The 18,272-nt window shown below is 43.2% G+C and overlaps 1 protein-coding gene across 1 annotated transcript in view; it reads right to left on the reverse strand.

Moving 5' to 3' along the window:
* LOC108570860 overlaps positions 1 to 18,272 on the reverse strand; it is a 40,264-nt gene that overhangs the window by 12,060 nt on the left and 9,932 nt on the right. The window contains exons 20-47 of the mRNA XM_017932788.1: positions 18,156 to 18,238; positions 17,912 to 18,074; positions 17,670 to 17,851; positions 16,102 to 16,725; positions 15,850 to 15,980; positions 15,444 to 15,766; positions 14,808 to 14,997; positions 14,592 to 14,732; positions 14,158 to 14,481; positions 13,530 to 14,025; positions 13,332 to 13,452; positions 13,070 to 13,260; positions 12,844 to 12,982; positions 11,798 to 12,005; positions 10,497 to 10,637; positions 8,000 to 8,189; positions 7,559 to 7,756; positions 5,800 to 6,318; positions 4,692 to 4,867; positions 4,342 to 4,609; positions 4,175 to 4,274; positions 3,965 to 4,107; positions 3,076 to 3,276; positions 2,524 to 2,704; positions 2,335 to 2,447; positions 816 to 1,641; positions 385 to 533; positions 108 to 290 (exon numbers count right to left, since the gene is read on the reverse strand). Of these exons, the coding sequence (XP_017788277.1) occupies positions 108 to 290; positions 385 to 533; positions 816 to 1,641; positions 2,335 to 2,447; positions 2,524 to 2,704; positions 3,076 to 3,276; positions 3,965 to 4,107; positions 4,175 to 4,274; positions 4,342 to 4,609; positions 4,692 to 4,867; positions 5,800 to 6,318; positions 7,559 to 7,756; positions 8,000 to 8,189; positions 10,497 to 10,637; positions 11,798 to 12,005; positions 12,844 to 12,982; positions 13,070 to 13,260; positions 13,332 to 13,452; positions 13,530 to 14,025; positions 14,158 to 14,481; positions 14,592 to 14,732; positions 14,808 to 14,997; positions 15,444 to 15,766; positions 15,850 to 15,980; positions 16,102 to 16,725; positions 17,670 to 17,851; positions 17,912 to 18,074; positions 18,156 to 18,238 (6,704 nt within the window). The remainder of the gene's footprint in view (positions 1 to 107; positions 291 to 384; positions 534 to 815; positions 1,642 to 2,334; positions 2,448 to 2,523; positions 2,705 to 3,075; positions 3,277 to 3,964; positions 4,108 to 4,174; positions 4,275 to 4,341; positions 4,610 to 4,691; positions 4,868 to 5,799; positions 6,319 to 7,558; positions 7,757 to 7,999; positions 8,190 to 10,496; positions 10,638 to 11,797; positions 12,006 to 12,843; positions 12,983 to 13,069; positions 13,261 to 13,331; positions 13,453 to 13,529; positions 14,026 to 14,157; positions 14,482 to 14,591; positions 14,733 to 14,807; positions 14,998 to 15,443; positions 15,767 to 15,849; positions 15,981 to 16,101; positions 16,726 to 17,669; positions 17,852 to 17,911; positions 18,075 to 18,155; positions 18,239 to 18,272) is intronic.

Raw genomic sequence — 18,272 nt, forward strand, 5'->3', positions numbered from 1 at the left:
GAATGGGATTTTTTCAATTCCGATACGCGTACATTACGTATATACAGAGAGAGAATGGACAACGTGTCGTTTCATCGATCGTTTGGCGAAAATTTCGAAATACTCACTTGTGCTTTAAATGCTGCGGAGTACCGATACACCTGAGGCCAGCTTTAGCGAGGATACCAACTTTGTTGCACAGATTTTCACATTCCGCGACGCTGTGCGACGTCAAAATGACGCAAGTTTGATTCTTCGTCATTCGTCTGATCGTCTTCGCGACGAGATCCTTCGTGGCTGGATCCATGCCGCTGTGCAACGTAAGAGAAATGGTTGGGGAAAAATGTAAATTGCGCGTTTAAGTAAAACGGGCCCCCTCTTAATAAACCGTTTTACGGAAAATACCTCGTCGGCTCGTCCATGAGTACCACAGGCACCGGCGCCATTACGCTCAAGGCAGTGCATAGCTTCCTTCTATTACCCCCGCTGAGATTGCTCACCCTCTTGTGCGCGTGTTTCAGAAGATCGAGTCTCTTCAACGTCGACTCGACCGCCTGAAACAAACAAACAATTTTTCACTCGGGCTAATATTAAATTCTCGGGAACGAACAGTGGCTTGTATCTTGGTGGAAGAAAGAAGCTCTCCTTCGTACTGTGCGTACGAGATACTCGTTCCAGCGAAAAGAACAGGGGAGAAAAGTGCGAATAATTTCCAACTGTTCGCAGAGAAACAATTAGAAGCGTAATCCAGGGTGAAGGAAAGTAATTCGAATGTTCTGCGGGAAAACTGGAGGAAGGACGCCGAGATGGAAGTTTGGACGTAAATCAAATCTCACCTTGGGAACGTTACTCAGCCCGCAAACTTCCCCGTGAATCGTCAGACACTGATGCGGAGTCAAGAAACCGTCTAGAGCGTCGCTCTGAGGGCAATAACCGACTTCTCCGTTGCACAATGGTCCTGAACCGATCTTCTTGCCGCGTAGAATGATCCTGCCTGCTGTCGGTATGACCTCCGTAGTCAACATACGGAACGTGGTGCTTTTTCCAGCCCCGTTCGTCCCCAGAAGACCGAAACACTTTCCAGCTTGCACACCTATGCTTAAATTTTGAAGAGCAACGTTCGTACCGTAAACGCTTCTGAACTCTTTGCGTAGCTTCACCGTTTGGAGAATGTCGTCGGACATTCCACCTTCGATCCTCATTCGTTCCTTCGACACGTCGTCGTCTTCCTGTATCGTCTCGTAGGGACACCTCTGTCTGTTCCAATTGGGCAGAACTCGACATTCGATCGTTAGATTAATCGAGAATAGAAGAGCACCGACTATAGCGAGATAAACGTAATGGAGACCGAGAAGATCCCAGCCTAGAGGCGATTGATACGTGTCCATGTGGAATTTTTCTAGTAATTCGGCTGTGATGTCGTTTCGTGATATTTGTACGAGTGCATCGCCCAAGGCGTATTGTGGAAAGATCAATAGAATATTGTGCAACACGTTCCTCGCGGCTTCTGCAGTTTTTGTTTTGCCGAGGACGTCGAGTACCAAGATGGTGGCTAGAGAAGCTACACCTATGAAGGTGTTCACGCAGAAGAGGACCATGTTGGACATGCTCGAGTCGTCGAAGATTTTTTCTGTCAGGTGACAGAATGGTAGCGCTGCCCACCTGTGAGGATCAAAATTTAAAGAACGGTAAATTGGCTGTAATTGTAGTGTGCTGAGCAGCCGTAAGAGGCAAGGGGGAGAAAAGGCAGAGCTCGAGAGGCGAACTACACCCTTTCACGAGGTGTCGCGACGCGTCAGTCACTTCGGGTGAAACCGAAAATGGGTGTGTGTTCTGAGGGCGACGAGTGAGTGTGAAAGTTGTGTGTATAGTGGGAGAAAGCGAAGGAGTGGAAGGAAAAACTAGGTATAAATAGAGAGGGTGGCGAGTGAAAAGGGGAGTTGAAAAGGTTGTTGTCGTCGTCGTGTAAAGTTCGTCGTGTTCTCGTGAAGAGTCGTCGTTGAACTTTTATATCGCGTTAGATCATCAGCATTAATTTAATCGTTTGAATGCTATCGAAAAGTGCCACCGCATTGGGTCACGAAATGTCCACTATAATCTGTCTATTCTTTTGTAAAAATTCAACAAAGATCCCTTTTCCCTTTGTTCCGCGTTATTTCCAAACAGTCGTATTCGATGAAAATATCGAGAAAAAGATTTTTCAAATTTTTCGACATCAAATGAAAGAAGCGCGACGGCATTTTTCGGTCAGATTTCTGCAACAATTCACCTATTGTGATAACTGTTATTCGCGTTAAATGTATTTACGAAAAGAAGGAAATAAACCTTCAAAGACACCACGTAATTAAAACTCACGCGAAGAGGAACAGTAAGATGCAAATTCCAGGTAAATTATCTCTAGCAACGTATGCAGGAAGGCCAAAGATCTCGAAGACTATCACAGCCAAAGTTATGGAACAGCCGAACACCTAAACGAGAAAACTAAAAATAATTTCCACCCAAAATTTGTATTCTCGTTATTTCCGTTTAATCGCGGCAACTCACGAAGAAGTCCCAGATTAGTACGGTGACGCAATAGGTGACAGGCTGAACTCCAGCTAAGAAGAGGATCCTCTTCTCCTCTGACAGCCTTTCTCTCACCAATTCCTTGGAGCCCTGAGCAGCCACCAAGTTGAACGCGATCAAGAGCACCAGAGCAACGCCGACGTCCGCCACATGCTGTAATCTGAACGAAGGAGGGAAACGTGGCCGGGGGAACGAAATTGTTAATATTGAATCAACGCGGCGAGAACAAGCGCGGGAAATCGTTAAGGCGATTAACAGAGAGAAATAGGATTCGAATAATGAAAGCCGTGAAATCCGGTTGAAGCGTAGAGCGACGCGAGTTAATTAAAAGTAAACGCAACACGAGCGATTTTGTTATGCGCATTTTCCGCTGCATTTCGCCGACGCGGTAAGATCCAAGCACGGTATGCTAATGCCTGGCATTAATTGGATTGGGTTTATTAAAATATAATGGTAGGTGTGAAAATGTATTCTCTCTCTTTTCTTTTTCCTTCTGCTTGAATAGGGAAATTAGAAAATGTTTGAGCTTACAAGGTTGTTCGATTTAACTGATCGCTCGAGAGTCTCAGGGGATGATTGAGAGCTGTTAGGCGACCTTGAACACCGGAAGCCCTCAGAATTGCCTCGTTCAACGCGCTCAAGTAGGATGGCAGAGCGTGATGACCTTTATTGTTGTACCAGACGACGAAAAGTGGTTCGTCTTCGGCGTGTGACAACGACCAACCACCGTATCTGTGGAATATTGTCATTTGTGAGGAAGAGGGTTGGTCGGGACACCTAGGGTGAGTGTGGATAGTGCGATTGTCTTTTGTCAAAAAGGCAAACGTTGGAGTATCAATCGCTTTTACGTTACGATTGAGTACGAATGCAGTCAGAGGCCATCTTTTTGTTGTTTTAGACTTAGGACCATTTTTTAAATATATGAGCCGTTTAACGCAAAAGTGGAGTGAGTCGAAAAAGTTGAATTCTGGATAATGAGGAATAAAGTAAAAGTTCTGTAGAATTGAATAATTTGAAAGAATGTTACATCTCTTTTATGTAAGCCACTATACATATAGTTGTACCTTCAGCTAATAATGCCATTTTGCCCCGAAAATCAAGATATACGTACAGTCAGTTTATTCAATACACCATTACACCATTCGAGTGTGTGGTTCTTACTTATTTTCCCATCCACGGAGAAACTAACGAAGATATACTCACATCACTTCTGCACAAAGCAGAATAAAGCTTGAGCTTTCGAGGTGTGGCATTAAATCAAATAGGCAAAAAATTCACTTGCACCACTTTTGTATTAAACGGCTCATATATAGGTATATTCTTAAACCTACTTCCGGTAAGTCGCGTTTCTTTCCCCCACAAAATGGATAGATTAAATTTCATAGATTTTCTCGAAATTGTTCTTCCCTATTCGGTGTACCTTTTTTCTATGTACTCTTGGTGGGTCGATACTATCCAATCGAGAGTAGGCTTGCCAGGTAAAACTTGTAGCAGACCTTCGACGGCTTGGGACACGCCATGGCAAACCTGTTGACCATCCAAGCACTGGCAAGTGCCTGTGTCCTGATAAAACAAAAATCTTTATTTAAAAAAACACTCTTTTTTTTGTAAAATCCTAGGAGAGTCGTACATTGGGCAGTGTTTGCCATGCGCCGGCATAGTCATCTCCGAATCGATCGTGAAGTTGCAGGGACACGTGTTGCAAAAACGGATCGTCACCATTATCGACGCTGAAATGAAAAGGAAAAGAATTGTAAAAAGAAGGGTACGAACGTCGTGAATTATGACTGGAATTACCTATAGAAATATGTCGGATGAGTATCGTATAATTTCGGAGTAAGAGTCAGCATTGGTTCGTCCTCAGACGGAGGCCTGATCAAAGAGAATCCCATAGCAACCGCAACGAACATCGTTGGCAAGAAGAGGCCGGCTGAGAATGTCAACCAGTCCTTTCTGAAGTGCCATACACGTTTCTTCAGTAGAGCTTTGATCTGCCTAATTGTGGAGGGTTTCGTGGAAGATTCGACGTCTAGCAAATCAACATTTTCTTTGGGCATCGTTAGACCTGTCGAATATTGAAATGCTACATGTATTATCGAAATCAATTCTCACACAGTGTATCCTCCAATTATCTCGCGATTACGTACCAACGTTGTCTACAGTGATAACACTGTCTTGACTACTTCTCACGATAGACGATCCGTTCTCTGCTCTGGAACAGAGATCTAGGAATACCTTTTCCAAGGTGTCACACTCTAAGGAGAAGTGCGAGTAGCCCAATAGTTTACGATTGTCTTCTATAACCTTCGCTGCGTGTGCAATACTGAAACACAATTCGTTTAATCAAACTTACAGGATCTGTGATAATTATTGTTCAATAGTGTGAGAACGATCGATCAGAATTTTATATATCTAAACGAGTGTTTGGGTTGAAGAGATTTGAATGGAGAGTGTTTGGACCAAAGAGATAGACTTGGTCTGGAGCAATAGAGGTGTGAATGAAAAGTGTTTGGAACGAGAGCGTGAGAGTATGGAGTGAATGAAGGAAGAGTGCGTAACCACCCAAATCATTGAAGAACGTCCGCGAATGGACCAGGGAGATAGACGTGTGATAAGATCTTTGTGTGAATGTTTAACAGAGTGATAGGCAGCATGAACGAAGAATACGTGGTCTGGAGCGATAGAGATGTGAATGAAAAGTGTTTGAAACGGAAGCATAAGAGTACAGGGTGAACTGAGCACCTAAATCTTTGAGAGGACTGCGTTTTGAGAATGTCCCAATGGAGCGAAAAAATTGGAGAAATAGAGAGACAAAATAAGCGGGTGAAAGAATAAAACAGGATAAATGAGACTTGCGCGTGGAGAGTCATTGATAAATAGTCAAAAAGCGAGAATCGGAGATTATCAAGAGTTGAGAATAAAGTATTGAAGTTACAAAGCCACTGTTATCGTTACCAAATCTTAACACTTTACCGACCGGTAAATTAATCGGCTTTTTGCCGCCAACGCTTACCGACCGATAGCCTAATCGGTCAAAGTTTAACATTTCTATAGGTATAAGAAAAAGCGCGTATATTCCCGCGCGATAGCCTAGAATCTAAACAGAGCCGGTGTCAGCGATGTATCTGTGGCCGAGTGAGCGGTCGAAAGTGCGTAGGATATTCAACCGCTACCGGTCGGTAAAGTGGTAATTGTTGGTAAATTAAATATAGTCATTATTGTCATCAAATTTTCGAAAACCTATCTACAACCTACTTGTTATTAATACCATTGTGCCCCTGGAAAGGTAACACGACAACCGCCTCGGTACCAGAGATCTCGTTGGTAACAGCATTGGGCACCACGTCCTCTATCACACTTTTCAAAGTCTCCAATTTTTTCCTCTCGATAGAGTCACCGGCGTTGACACCGCGCTCGGGAAGAAACGAAACGAGAAGTCTGTAGCCCTGTCCGTGCATCATTTTCAAAGACAGCGGTGATCCGGTGCAAAGTATCTTCCCCTTGTGCATCACAACTACCGTGTCACTCAGCATATCGGCCTCGTCTAGGTGATGAGTCGACAGAATGACGGTCCTGCCGATCCTGTGCTGATCGATTAGACGCCAGATCCTGCGTCTCGCGGCTGGATCCACTCCTGCGCCCGGCTCATCCAGGATCACCAGCTTCGGGGAACCTAGAAAGGCTAAAGCCACGCAGAGCCGCCTCTTTGTACCTCCGGAGAGTCTGTACACCGGCTCGTGCTCTTGTCTACCCAGTTCTAATGATGTCAGCATCCTACAAACAGAATCATCACGCAGTTCTAATTAAAATTCAGGACATTCATGGAAAAAGGGCGCATAGGCCCTTGAATTCCTTGAATTGTTTAAGTCGACTCAGGTATGTGTTATATAGTATATATGTAATATATCATGGACGCGTTACTTCTCCTTTTGATTTAATTGCATTACTTTTTATTAACCCTTTGAGGACGAAGGACTATGTATGTACCGTGTTGAGATACTACTTACTTGGGAACGTGTAATTAAGACACTATTTCAATCTTTTTTTTGCGCTAAATCATTTCAAAATTGTACTTTTTTTAAATATAGGTATGCGAGTTTATGGCACAGGTAATTATTTTTATTGCTTAATATAAATATTGAGTTATTCACTGTGTTCATAGTGTTTTGTGAACGCATATATGAGTACATAGTCTTCAAAGTTGAGGACGATGTTGAGATAGTACTTACTTGAGAGCATATAATTGGGACACTATTTCAATCTTTTTTTTGCGCTAAATCATTTCAAAATTGTACTTTTTTTAAATATAGGTATGCGAGTTTATGGCACAGGTAATTATTTTTATTGCTTGAAAATATTGAGTTATCGATTGTGTGGGATCAATTCGTTAGGAAAAATGTATACTCCCTCTGTCGCATAGCCAGCTCGGCGCGCTACCTTCAACTGCCTTCTTGTCCGGGGCCCGGGGCCCGCGTGCCTCTTCTACGCTTCGCTTTTCGCACTCACGCGTGTCGGACCCGATCGCCGGCGGATCAGTCACCACAATAGTGTTTTGTGAACGCATATATGAGTCCTCAAAGGGTTAACTAATACGATGATGAAAACTTCGAAATGGATTTTCTTGAAACGGCATTTTATGCGCCCTTTTTCAATCGAACGAATTAATCGTCGAAGTTAGAGAATGTATCTTACAGTGACTCGCTAATATTCGGACACTCTTTATGATGAAATTTTCAATATGTTTTAAATTCTCATTACAAACTCAGACAAAAAAGTTGTAAAATGTGACCTTTACAACTTTCTCCGCGATTTTCCAATTTTTTTCTACACGTCACCTAGTATCCTAATCCTTCTAACTTCTCAAAAAGACTCAAGTCGTTTGGTTATACTGTTCCAAATATCAGCGGGAGTCACTGTACAATCCATCGCAACGCGAACGAAGAATTCCTTCAGAATTAGCAAAGTGGATTTGCGATAAAACCGAAGGATTGTTTTATCGCTTGCAGTGACGTACTCGTTCACGATTCGTTGCATGTTCGCGTCGTCTATAGGCTGTTTCAACTTGGCGTAGAAGATCAAGTGTTCCCTTGGCGTGAGAGTGCCGATGAGCACGTTATCCTGAGGGCACACCCCTATGTCAGGCTTGCAGCCCTCCTCGCCGTTCAAACAGATCTCGCCGGTGGTCGGAGCCAGCATCCCCGTCAGCATCTTGCTGAAACGAAAGCACACACAAACACACACGCTCGAGAGACGAGAATGAATCTGATATTCGGCGGCGCTTACGAATGGAAATCGAGCAAACCCCTTTCGCGTTAAATGGAATAACTCAGGAGACGGTAAACGAGCCACGTTTACATATGTATCTACATAAATGAACCTGCTAATTTCCCCCCTTATTCGTCTCTTCCGTTATTACGCGGCGGTTTTGATAAAACCAGGATGGATATTCACGTACATGATGGTGGTTTTCCCGGCTCCGTTTCTCCCTAGAACACTGGTCACCTCACCCTCGCACAGTTTCAACGTGAAATTATCCACGGCGACGACTTCACCCTGATCGGTGTTGTAGACCTTTCTCACCTCTTCGAATCTCACCCCGGATTGTTTCTCGCTGACGCTCAAGCTGCTCGTGTCGCTTTCCTCGTCTGTGTATTTCGTGTGACGGAAGAAAGAGGAACAAGTGTTTTTAATCAGGACACCGAGAATCGTTTCAGAAGCTCTTACCCTTTGTACAGCTTTATCTAATCCTCGAGAAAAGCGGATTTCAAATATTCGTATCGCGAAAGCAGATGCTTCGTGAGAATAATATTTTCTTATCTTTTTCTCTTCTTTCTCCTTTTTACGATTCTCCTGGAATCTTTTTATGTGAAACGAAAAAGAAGAGAGAAAAAGACGAATACGATCCTTCGCGAGAGAAGAAAAGAGATATACACGTATGTGTGTGTATATATACAATTCATGCATCGCATGCAATATATAGGAGGGCAGAGTCTACCGTTTGTTGTACCGGAATCATTCACATAGAGGAGAGAAGACGAAAGGGAGAGAGACAAATACAACGCGTGCAGGAGGGAAAATTGTTCTGATATCGTTGCACGAGTCGACGATTCGCGTGAAACACAAGCAAACAGGTGCGCTAGTGCACCTAGCGAAACTATCAAGAAGAATTTCCAGCCGAAACAGCACACAGACACAGATAGAGTTCTCCATGATGCATCCGGACTGCAACATTGAATAAATTAAGCGTCCGCGTGGATTCCCATTCTCACGGAAGTAGCAACAAAACATTTGCATATTCAGCGCAATCCAAATATTCGAATAGCTCTTTCCCGTGAAAATTTTACGAAATAGACGCGCGGCTCCGGCGCGTATCGCGTTTATGCAGATTAGATGGCGATTTTCCTTTCTCGCGACATATCGAGCGGTTTTTCCTCGAGAATATTCGTATCGCGAGAAATGTTTCGAATGGAATAGAAAAATTCGGAGGAATAAAATGAAGATCTATATAGAGGTACACTGGAATAGTGCACAGGGTGCTTTGGAAATAGGTGGTCAAATTTTGGTATCGTGTTCTACTCTTTCTAAGAATGTAAAAAAGCTCGTATGAACAGAAGTTGGGAAACTCTTTCTTCTCGAGATATAAACACAATTTTTTCACCTCGAAATTTTACACGAATTAGTGCCACTCACAGAATTACGAGTGCTGTCGACACTTTTTTCGTTAGAAATAAATGCTGTAGTAGAGCAAGTCATATTGCTTGCGATACGTGTATTGTTACAGAAGGGAAAATCATTTTTGGCAATTTCTTTAAGTTTTAAGCATTCCCAAAATACCCTACCCTACATATTTCAGAAAAGAAGAATTTTCGGGCCTGTGCTTAAGGGAGCATTCCTCTGTGGCACTTTGAAAAAGTTTGTAACATACTGATTAAGAATCTTCTCGATATTTTTGTTTCGGTCCACCCTGAAATCTCAAATCATCCACGTCAACAGGACACGATTTTTAAACACAGGTTCATCGCGGGTGAAATAAAAACAAGAAACGCTTAATTAAAGCTGTATAAAAATTTGTCACGTACTACAAAAAACTACCTAAACGAACTACAAAAGAATCACAACGATAGACGTACGTATGAGTTGAAAAAAAATTCACGAAAACTGCTAAATTTTGCATCGTTCACAGAGGAATGCCTCGTTAAACGACACTCTTGCATTCTTAGAGAGGGTAGAATACGACACCAAAGTTTCGCCACCTATTTCTCAAGCACTCTGCACATATATGTATATATGTGTATCCGAACATTTGAAACACACAGCCAGAAGCTTGAATAAAAAAAGAAGGTAGCGAGCATGAGAAATGCCGGAAGCAAGAGAGAGAGAGAGAGAAAGCGAAAATATCGTGCAAGAGCGAGGTGGAGCGAGCGAGTGCGATACCTTGGTAAGTGGCTGAAGGGTGGAGAACGTCGTTAGTGAAATAGAGGTTGTTGACGAAGGCGAGGTAGCTCGGCTTGCCATAGAGAGAACGTGTGTCGGCCCACCATAAGCTACGGGACCTCAAATCGTGAAAGCCCCTGCCTGCAAAATTATTGACCAATGCTCGTCCATTTCCAGAAACACACCGGGTCATCGACTTCTCTCTCAGGAACGCGCGCACGAATTGAAAAAAAATTCACGAAAACTGCTAAATTTTGCATCGTTCACAGAGGAATGCCTCGTTAAACGACACTCTTGCATTCTTAGAGAGGGTAGAATACGACACCAAAGTTTCGCCACCTATTTCTCAAGCACTCTGCACATATATGTATATATGTGTATCCGAACATTTGAAACACACAGCCAGAAGCTTGAATAAAAAAAGAAGGTAGCGAGCATGAGAAATGCCGGAAGCAAGAGAGAGAGAGAGAAAGCGAAAATATCGTGCAAGAGCGAGGTGGAGCGAGCGAGTGCGATACCTTGGTAAGTGGCTGAAGGGTGGAGAACGTCGTTAGTGAAATAGAGGTTGTTGACGAAGGCGAGGTAGCTCGGCTTGCCATAGAGAGAACGTGTGTCGGCCCACCATAAGCTACGGGACCTCAAATCGTGAAAGCCCCTGCCTGCAAAATTATTGACCAATGCTCGTCCATTTCCAGAAACACACCGGGTCATCGACTTCTCTCTCAGGAACGCGCGCACAACACAGACTTTAATTCTGTGCAGAGTGATTTTTCTTTCTTTTCTGGCGTTTCTCTTCGTGGCTACTTACCAGTGGCGAGATTACGTGGGGAAGGAATCGGTGAAATTTTGGGAAATTTGTGTGTGGTGCATGTGAAAGTGTAGAATTCTTTTTCTTCGTGTGGTTTCGTCGTGATCACGTGGACGGTATATCGATGAAGAATGAAACATTCGTACGATGTACATTTAATTTTAGTCCTTTAAACTGTGACTTTTTCGTTGACTCTGTTGACTCTTAGCTATTTATCGTTTCACTACTGTGTTAAGTAAGAGAAGGTAATGTATTACAGATGAATCACGTTTGAAAATCGTCAGTTTTATAAATTAACCGTTTAACTGGGGACGACGAGTTAACTCGTCATCTCAAAATGATTCTCCAGCGCGCAAGACGAGTTAACTCGTCGTGGAACTTCGAAAATGACACACGTAAATTTAAACCTGATACATAATTTATTTTTCTAAGGTATAGAAAAGGAAAGTCAGTTACTTTGATACGGAGCGCACAGAAGGCGCTTTTGGCAAGTTGGCTCCCCAGTCAAAACTGTTAAAACGAAAATTGAAATTGAATGAACTTTTTGTCGCATCTTGACCAAAATCTGTGCCACGAATCACAAGTGTCAACATCACCGTCCACGCGTTTTTAGTACTTTATCATCGACAAGAGAATGGCGGTGAGTAGAGGTACACAGACAGTATAGGAACACTGAATGAATTCGTGATATTACCTGCACCATAGATCACAAGTACGCACGTTGCAGCGATCTTGAGAACAAAATGCTGTGTTAAAAAAATCTGGATCAATCCTCGAGTAATCGTACAATTAAAAAGGAAACCCTCAAATACGATCAAACGAACAAAAAAAAAGGGAACAAAAAAAAAACACGTAAGAGAATAGAACAATGGTAGTAAGAGAGAGAGAGAGACTCTACAAGTTCGTGAAACACCTCCACCAGACATTGAAAGATCGATTCTACGAAGTAATTCTAACAGTTCACTCGAGTTCTCGGGCGGAATAGCGAGTTGGATCTAGCAAAGTTTCTACCTGAATTCGTGTATTTGGCGACGAGATAACCAATTATGGCGTAAAGGCAACCGTCGAAGGCGATCATTAGAAGCACTAAACCCAAGGACATCGGATCACCGGGGCTGGATTCCTCCCACATTGCGCTCCAAGTTAGCCCAACGCCTTGAACTTCCTTCCTGGCGGCGTACAAGCAACCGTAACAAAAGCTGGTCGACATGCTGAGACACTGAAAGTTTTCATTGATCGCTAAATACGCGAGACATCAAAGAGGACAACGGTTCAAATTACAACAGGTGAAAATCGTTTCCATTCTCTCTTTCTCTATATCTTCTGTCCACTCGAAATTGCGACGCGATGCCTGTTCGACCGAACGCGAATGTTTCGAGATGCGCTCGACAAATTAATGGCGTGAGGGCTGCTTTTTAGATTGAGGATGAATTGGTGAATGTTGATATGAGGTTTAATGACAATATATTTCTCTAACTATTAACAATTGTACTATTCCGTATTTCTGATGTGTTCGCGGTGTGTAATTTCTGATGTGTCTGGTCGGAGTTCTTTTTGATGTGTCACCCTGGAGTGTCTATGTTCGCTATTTTATTAACTTCGCGTGCGTTGTCATTGGCGGTTCGAACGTGAAGTAGGTGGTGGAAGTGTGTGATGATTGGTTTTTCGGGATGCTTGAGAGGTGTCTGTCTGATGGTGTGGAAGTGGAGAAATTGTTGTTAGATTTGTTATATTGCTGTGTAGGATTACTGGTGTCGAGGGTCTGTTTTATGGTCTTGGCGCATGTGGTGTACGGGTGTGCGAGTCTTCGAGATTTTTAGTCATGCCGGTTAAGACTGCTCTTTTCAAATACCGTTTCCTATATAAAAAGGCCGATGTATTCGTACCGACGGCCGTATTCTCCTCTATCTGCTCTAGGAGAATATGCAAACGCGTTAACGTCGTTCTACACAAGACGCCGTTTATACAGGTGCGAGTATCTAATCTAAACGCATCGTTCGAACGCGTTATTTGTCACGAGGGAATGCTGTTGCAACGTTGGTTTGGCGATAACTTACGATGAGAAGCTTATACCCGAGACCTATAACGGCCTCCATAGCAATGACAATGATGTACGGCATGAATGTCAGCAAGAACATAACCACTGTGGTGATCGCGGCCAGGCTTGCTGAGCTGCACATCGTTGAAATCATGTAGCTGAAAATTTGTTCACCGGTAAGATTTATTAGACGAGAGATAGATTCGTCGACGTTCGGTAAAATTCGACTAGGAGACCGGACTTACCAGAATGTTACGATGGCGAACGCGTAATCGATCATCATGATCAAGACTAGAGCAGGATCGGATTTCGGTAGAATTTTTCCGGCGAGAAGAACTAGAGCGATCGAGATCATGACGATCAAGAGTTCTACGAAGGTGGTGATGAACCAAGCCATGGTGTTCCTCCAAGGTTTCAATCCCATCACGCTCATCACCTGAAATGATCGTTCGACGTCTGTTAATTGATATCGTTAACTAGGAAACGACGCGACGTTTCTTCCATTACCATCGCGTTTTGAGATTCCCTCTCCCAAACGATGTGCCTGACTGCCGCTCCCACGCACATCATCAACGCGAAGAAGAAACAAACTTGAATACCCTGAGACTCGTAAAGCGTTGTTTGAAACCTATTCGATGAAAACAGGAGTTTTTATGATTTTCTGAAGAATAAACATGGAAATGGTACCGATTCGTTGAAACTTACGGTACGTCCTTCCAACAAGGATAAGGCATCTGTTGCGTTATAGTCTTCCAATCCTGATCCCTCTGACTCTTCGTTCTCACTATCGCTCGATCGATGGAATCTTGAAGCTGAACGAATCCTCTAAGATATCTCAAATGTTCGATGAAACTGCTCTCAGGACCAGGAATCCAAAATTGATTCTTCAACCTTTTGGTGGATTGTACATAATCGACGTCCATGCGAATTTTGTAAACGACGTTGTGAGGCAGCTCCTGCTCCAAGGACCTTCTAGACCTCTCGGCGGTTTGATCCAAAAAAACAACACCGGCTAAAAACTCCCTTGTCTCCATGAGGACCCGTGCCTCGGCTTCCATTTCCTCCTCGGAGCGAAATCCTCTTATTCGATCCACGAGCACGCACTCCAATAAATCATTCAACATACCGACCATCGTGATCAAACGCTTGGACCTTTTAAGCCGCCACGAAATCTCGCTGAGATTCATATCGGTGAAATCTCCTGAAACAGAAGGGAGAGGCTGTTTTAGAGAAAGCACGTTCTTCGCGTGTTTGTCTTCCGGAAAAAATGAGACCGAAGTAATCTCTAGAGATATACTGTTATTTATCCGTGTGTTTCCTCAGGTCGACTTACCACCTTGGAAATCGCCACCGTTGAACGACCTAATCGCGATTTTTATTACGTCCGAAGACATAATGTCCTGTAGATCCTTCAGGCTATCGCTCATTTCGGACAGATTCGCCAGGGAGGACAGGGTTTTCTCGAAACTGTCCATTAATTCGCCGAAATGTTCCATCTCCACGAACGTTCGATTCGCCAGTGTCATTACTTTGTTAATTATCGTGGCGTTGGGAGCGTAAAGGATTTGACCGCGTAACAGAGGTTTCACGTAGGACCAGATGATTTTGCCACCGCCCATCGCGACCACTCCTTTGTAAGTGTCTCTGCAAAAGTCAGCTGGAAGAGAGAAATATTGAAATTTGAAAATTTGAATTTCCAACGTAAATGGAGAAATTTGAAATGTAAAAATGTTTAATTTGAAAGCTCAACTGTTCGCACACACGTACATGGTAGAGAGTCGAGTTCAGCCTGGTCGAATTCTTTGCTGTTATCCTCGAGTTTAGAGATGATTCTGTACAGATCGCTGTTATCAGAGACCATCGGTTGTCCGCACAGCATCTCGCTGGAATCTTGCAGGAACTTGGAGGCTGTGAAATGCATTTGAATATTTATTGAACGAGCAAACTATGCTAATCTCGTTTCCAAAATTTTGCATAATTTACTGGAGACTGTTTTGTCCGGTTCTTGCGCATCTGCTTCCAAAGCTTCCGCCGATGGCATCCTGGAGGAAAGTTTGTCCCTGAAGAACGGCAACAATTCTGCAGCTACACCGAGATTATCCAATACCATTTTTCCCTCCGTCTCTGTCAGGTTCGCGTTCGCTAAGATATTCTTCACGTTCGCGCTCATCAGCTGCAACAACGAATTTCGTTAAATTCGTCATTTTTTAGGGGGTACGGCACCCTGAGGCATCTAAACGCAGGTAAAGTTTAGGAAATTTTTTTATAGATAACTGCTGCGTGAAAAATTTCCATTTTTCCGGAGAATATAAATGCAACTTTCAGCTATCTTCTGAAATTTTTTAAAGTAAAAATGTTACAAAATGGAGGAGTTTCGAGGAATTCCAGCAGAAGATGTTTCGCAATAACTCCTCTATTTTGTAACATTTTTACTTTTCAAGAATTGGAGAAAAAAGATGAAAGTTACATTTACATCCTCTGAAAAAAAGTGAAAATTTTCATTTACCATTTACCTCTGAAAAAAATTCTTAAATTTGTCATATTTTCAGAAGCCTCAGAGTGGCGTGCCCTCTCGACGTCGACTTTAAAATTTTTCCATTATCATAAAAAGCAACTCACAGTCTTGAAAATATAGTCGAAATTTAAATTTTTAACCAACGTTATCGTCACGTTCTGCGTCTGTGCGTCCTCGAGCTGACAGACCGCCTCGCTCACTTCCTGCGCGGTGATATTACCGCTGTTGAAATTCAACATGTCGCTGAGCTTCTTCGGTGAGCAAATGATTTCCTTCAAACTGAGAGCTCTTCTTTCTTTCATGAAAACGGAAATCATGTCTATCTTCGCCTGGCTCAGCATCAACGCGACGTCGTTGGAAATTTCGATCTTATCCACCAAATACGATCTTACCACGTCCCAGTTGTCGAACATGTCTCTGATAACGTCTGAAAATAAAAATACCCTCGAGTCACCGGGGTCGAACGTCACATATCTTCGTCCCCGAGAAAAACACGCCGTCAAATCGTACATTTCATATCGAGCAGGCCTAAATTCTTGAAGATATCCATCGATTCGAGCGCCACGACGATTCGATAAACATCGTCCAGTATATCTTGATCCTTGATGAACGGTTTCACGTCCTCCACTATTTCCATCATTCTGAACGAACGACGTAAAAGAAGAAGAAAAAAGGAATTAAAACAGCAAGAAGGAAGAAGTATAGACGGACCAGCGGTGATACGACTTTAATCACATCTGTTCGATCGAGAACGATTCTTACCCGTCGAAAAGCTTGTCCACCGTCTTATCCTTGAGGATATTAACCACTCCGTCGACGATATCAGGCACCCCGAGGACGTTCGAGACGTCCTGGAAGTCTATTTTACTGGCGACGTCGAGCAGATTGCCGCTCTCCTCGATAACGACGGACAAGTGCCTCAGGATCTCTTTCAGCCACGTTATATTCCACGCCGCTTCCATTCGCCATTGCCTCAGCTCACGTTCGATCCGATTCAGGTCCAAGCTTCGAGACAATCGATCGGCGATCTCCAACAGGGAACGATAACTCGTCACCTTCGGATCGTACCGGAACACTTTTCCAGCTTTCTTCGAGGTGAGATGCGAGTAGAGAACGTTCGAGTTTCTACACTCGACTTTCGTGCGACAAAGAGAACCGTTTCTGTCGTTCAGAATCGCGTTCACGTTAATCATCGCGCCAGGCAAGAACGCCTCGACGTCATCGGCATCCGACGCGTTCACCAGGTCGCGCAACGGCTTCCAGATCGGTACGTACTTCATCGCCATTGCGGACAACTCGTCGATGTTCTTGTGAGTCGCTGCCGTGTCCAGGATCACCACGTTCTGCTGCAAGGAGTCTAGGAGAGCTAGCACCGCCGTCACGTACCTTGAACGGAAGTTTCTTTACTTAGAAGTGTTAGGTGTAGAAATGAATACTTTCCGACTTTTGGGTGCAATCAAACTTTTGTTTAACCCTTTCATTACGAACGCCGGATATAAAGGAAATGCTGGAAAAGTATCATCGAAATTCGAAATTCGCAGCGATAATCCCGTGTGATTAACAAAAATACATTTTCGCTCGTTTTATATGGCGGCAGGAAAGAATCGAAGACGAAGCCATAAGACGTAAACACGAACGCCGAGGACTGACCACGCGCAATGTGTATACTTTTGGCGTGAAGTCGGATTAAATATCGAAATAATTTCCATCATTGGTGATGACATTTGCCATTTTCTCCCAGTTTGAGAATACTATCGCGATAGAATAAGAAAGATTCTGATAAGAATCGACCGACGAAGCTGGGTCATATGTGACCCGTGGTATTTGCGTGTGTAAAAGGTTCGTGGGATACACAGGGTTATTTATAATAATACGGAAAAGCGTTACAGAGGAAGTCTCAGTTTTTTCTTGAAATTTTTATCGAAATACGAACTTTACGCAGTTTATCTATCCCTTCATTGTTGATACAAAATGATCGTGGTGACTTCTGCGATAGCTTTACTTTCGCTTCATTAACGTCACGTTGGACGTTCGATCAAATCATTTTTTTCTTACTTATACCCATAAAACATACTGACAAAAATCGGAAAAAATGAGATCTTGTATATCATACTTGCATTATACGGAGCAGGACACAGTGTGACGTAAATACTTTTTACATTCATGAAAGCTACTTCAAGATCATTTCTATTAGTGTAGTTTAATGCACTTAGCTAAAATTCTGACGAAAAGAACTGATCTTATGATGGGTCAGATGTGACCCAGCTCCGCTTTTCATCCAACGATTAATTCATTCATAGAGATAATTTCAATAACTTTTGAGAGCTTACAATCCCGGTCTGGAGTAGGCTGGTTCCCCCACAAATTTGTGAAAACATTTATCCATCCTGTCGCTGTAAGTCTCGTTTTGGAAATTCATTATAATATCGACAACGTAATTCAGGGTGCCTTCTAAGGTTGATATATATTCGTTTCTGGTTCGTTTCACGCTCAGATACTTGTAATTCTTGACCTAAACAATTATTTCATTACTCGACAAACAGTTAAACGATGGTTGAACGATATTACCTACCATGCTGGCAGTTTTATTCCAGTAAAAATCACGCATCAAGATATCGTGAATCTCCGAGACGTGCAATCGATTCAACTGGCAGAGGAGCTTCGCGTAGAGCTGATGGTTCACCAGCTGAGAGTTGAGAATTTCGAGAGGTAACGTGACGCACCAGGAACAGTCTCTGTAAGAAAATTCCCTAATAAACGGACGTCGAGCGAATAAGCGAATTCTCTGTGAACGTTAAAGCGAGACGGCAAGTTACCCGGTATTTTCGGCGGAATTCAGAATGTTCTTGACGGTCGTCGAGACTTTTTTCACCGCCAAATGTGCCAACGCTCTGGTATCCTGAAGAATCATTTACAAACAGTTGATAATTTGT

The sequence above is a fragment of the Habropoda laboriosa genome, unplaced genomic scaffold, assembly GCF_001263275.1.
Source record: "Habropoda laboriosa isolate 0110345459 unplaced genomic scaffold, ASM126327v1 scaffold113, whole genome shotgun sequence".
Lineage (NCBI taxonomy): Eukaryota > Metazoa > Arthropoda > Insecta > Hymenoptera > Apidae > Habropoda > Habropoda laboriosa.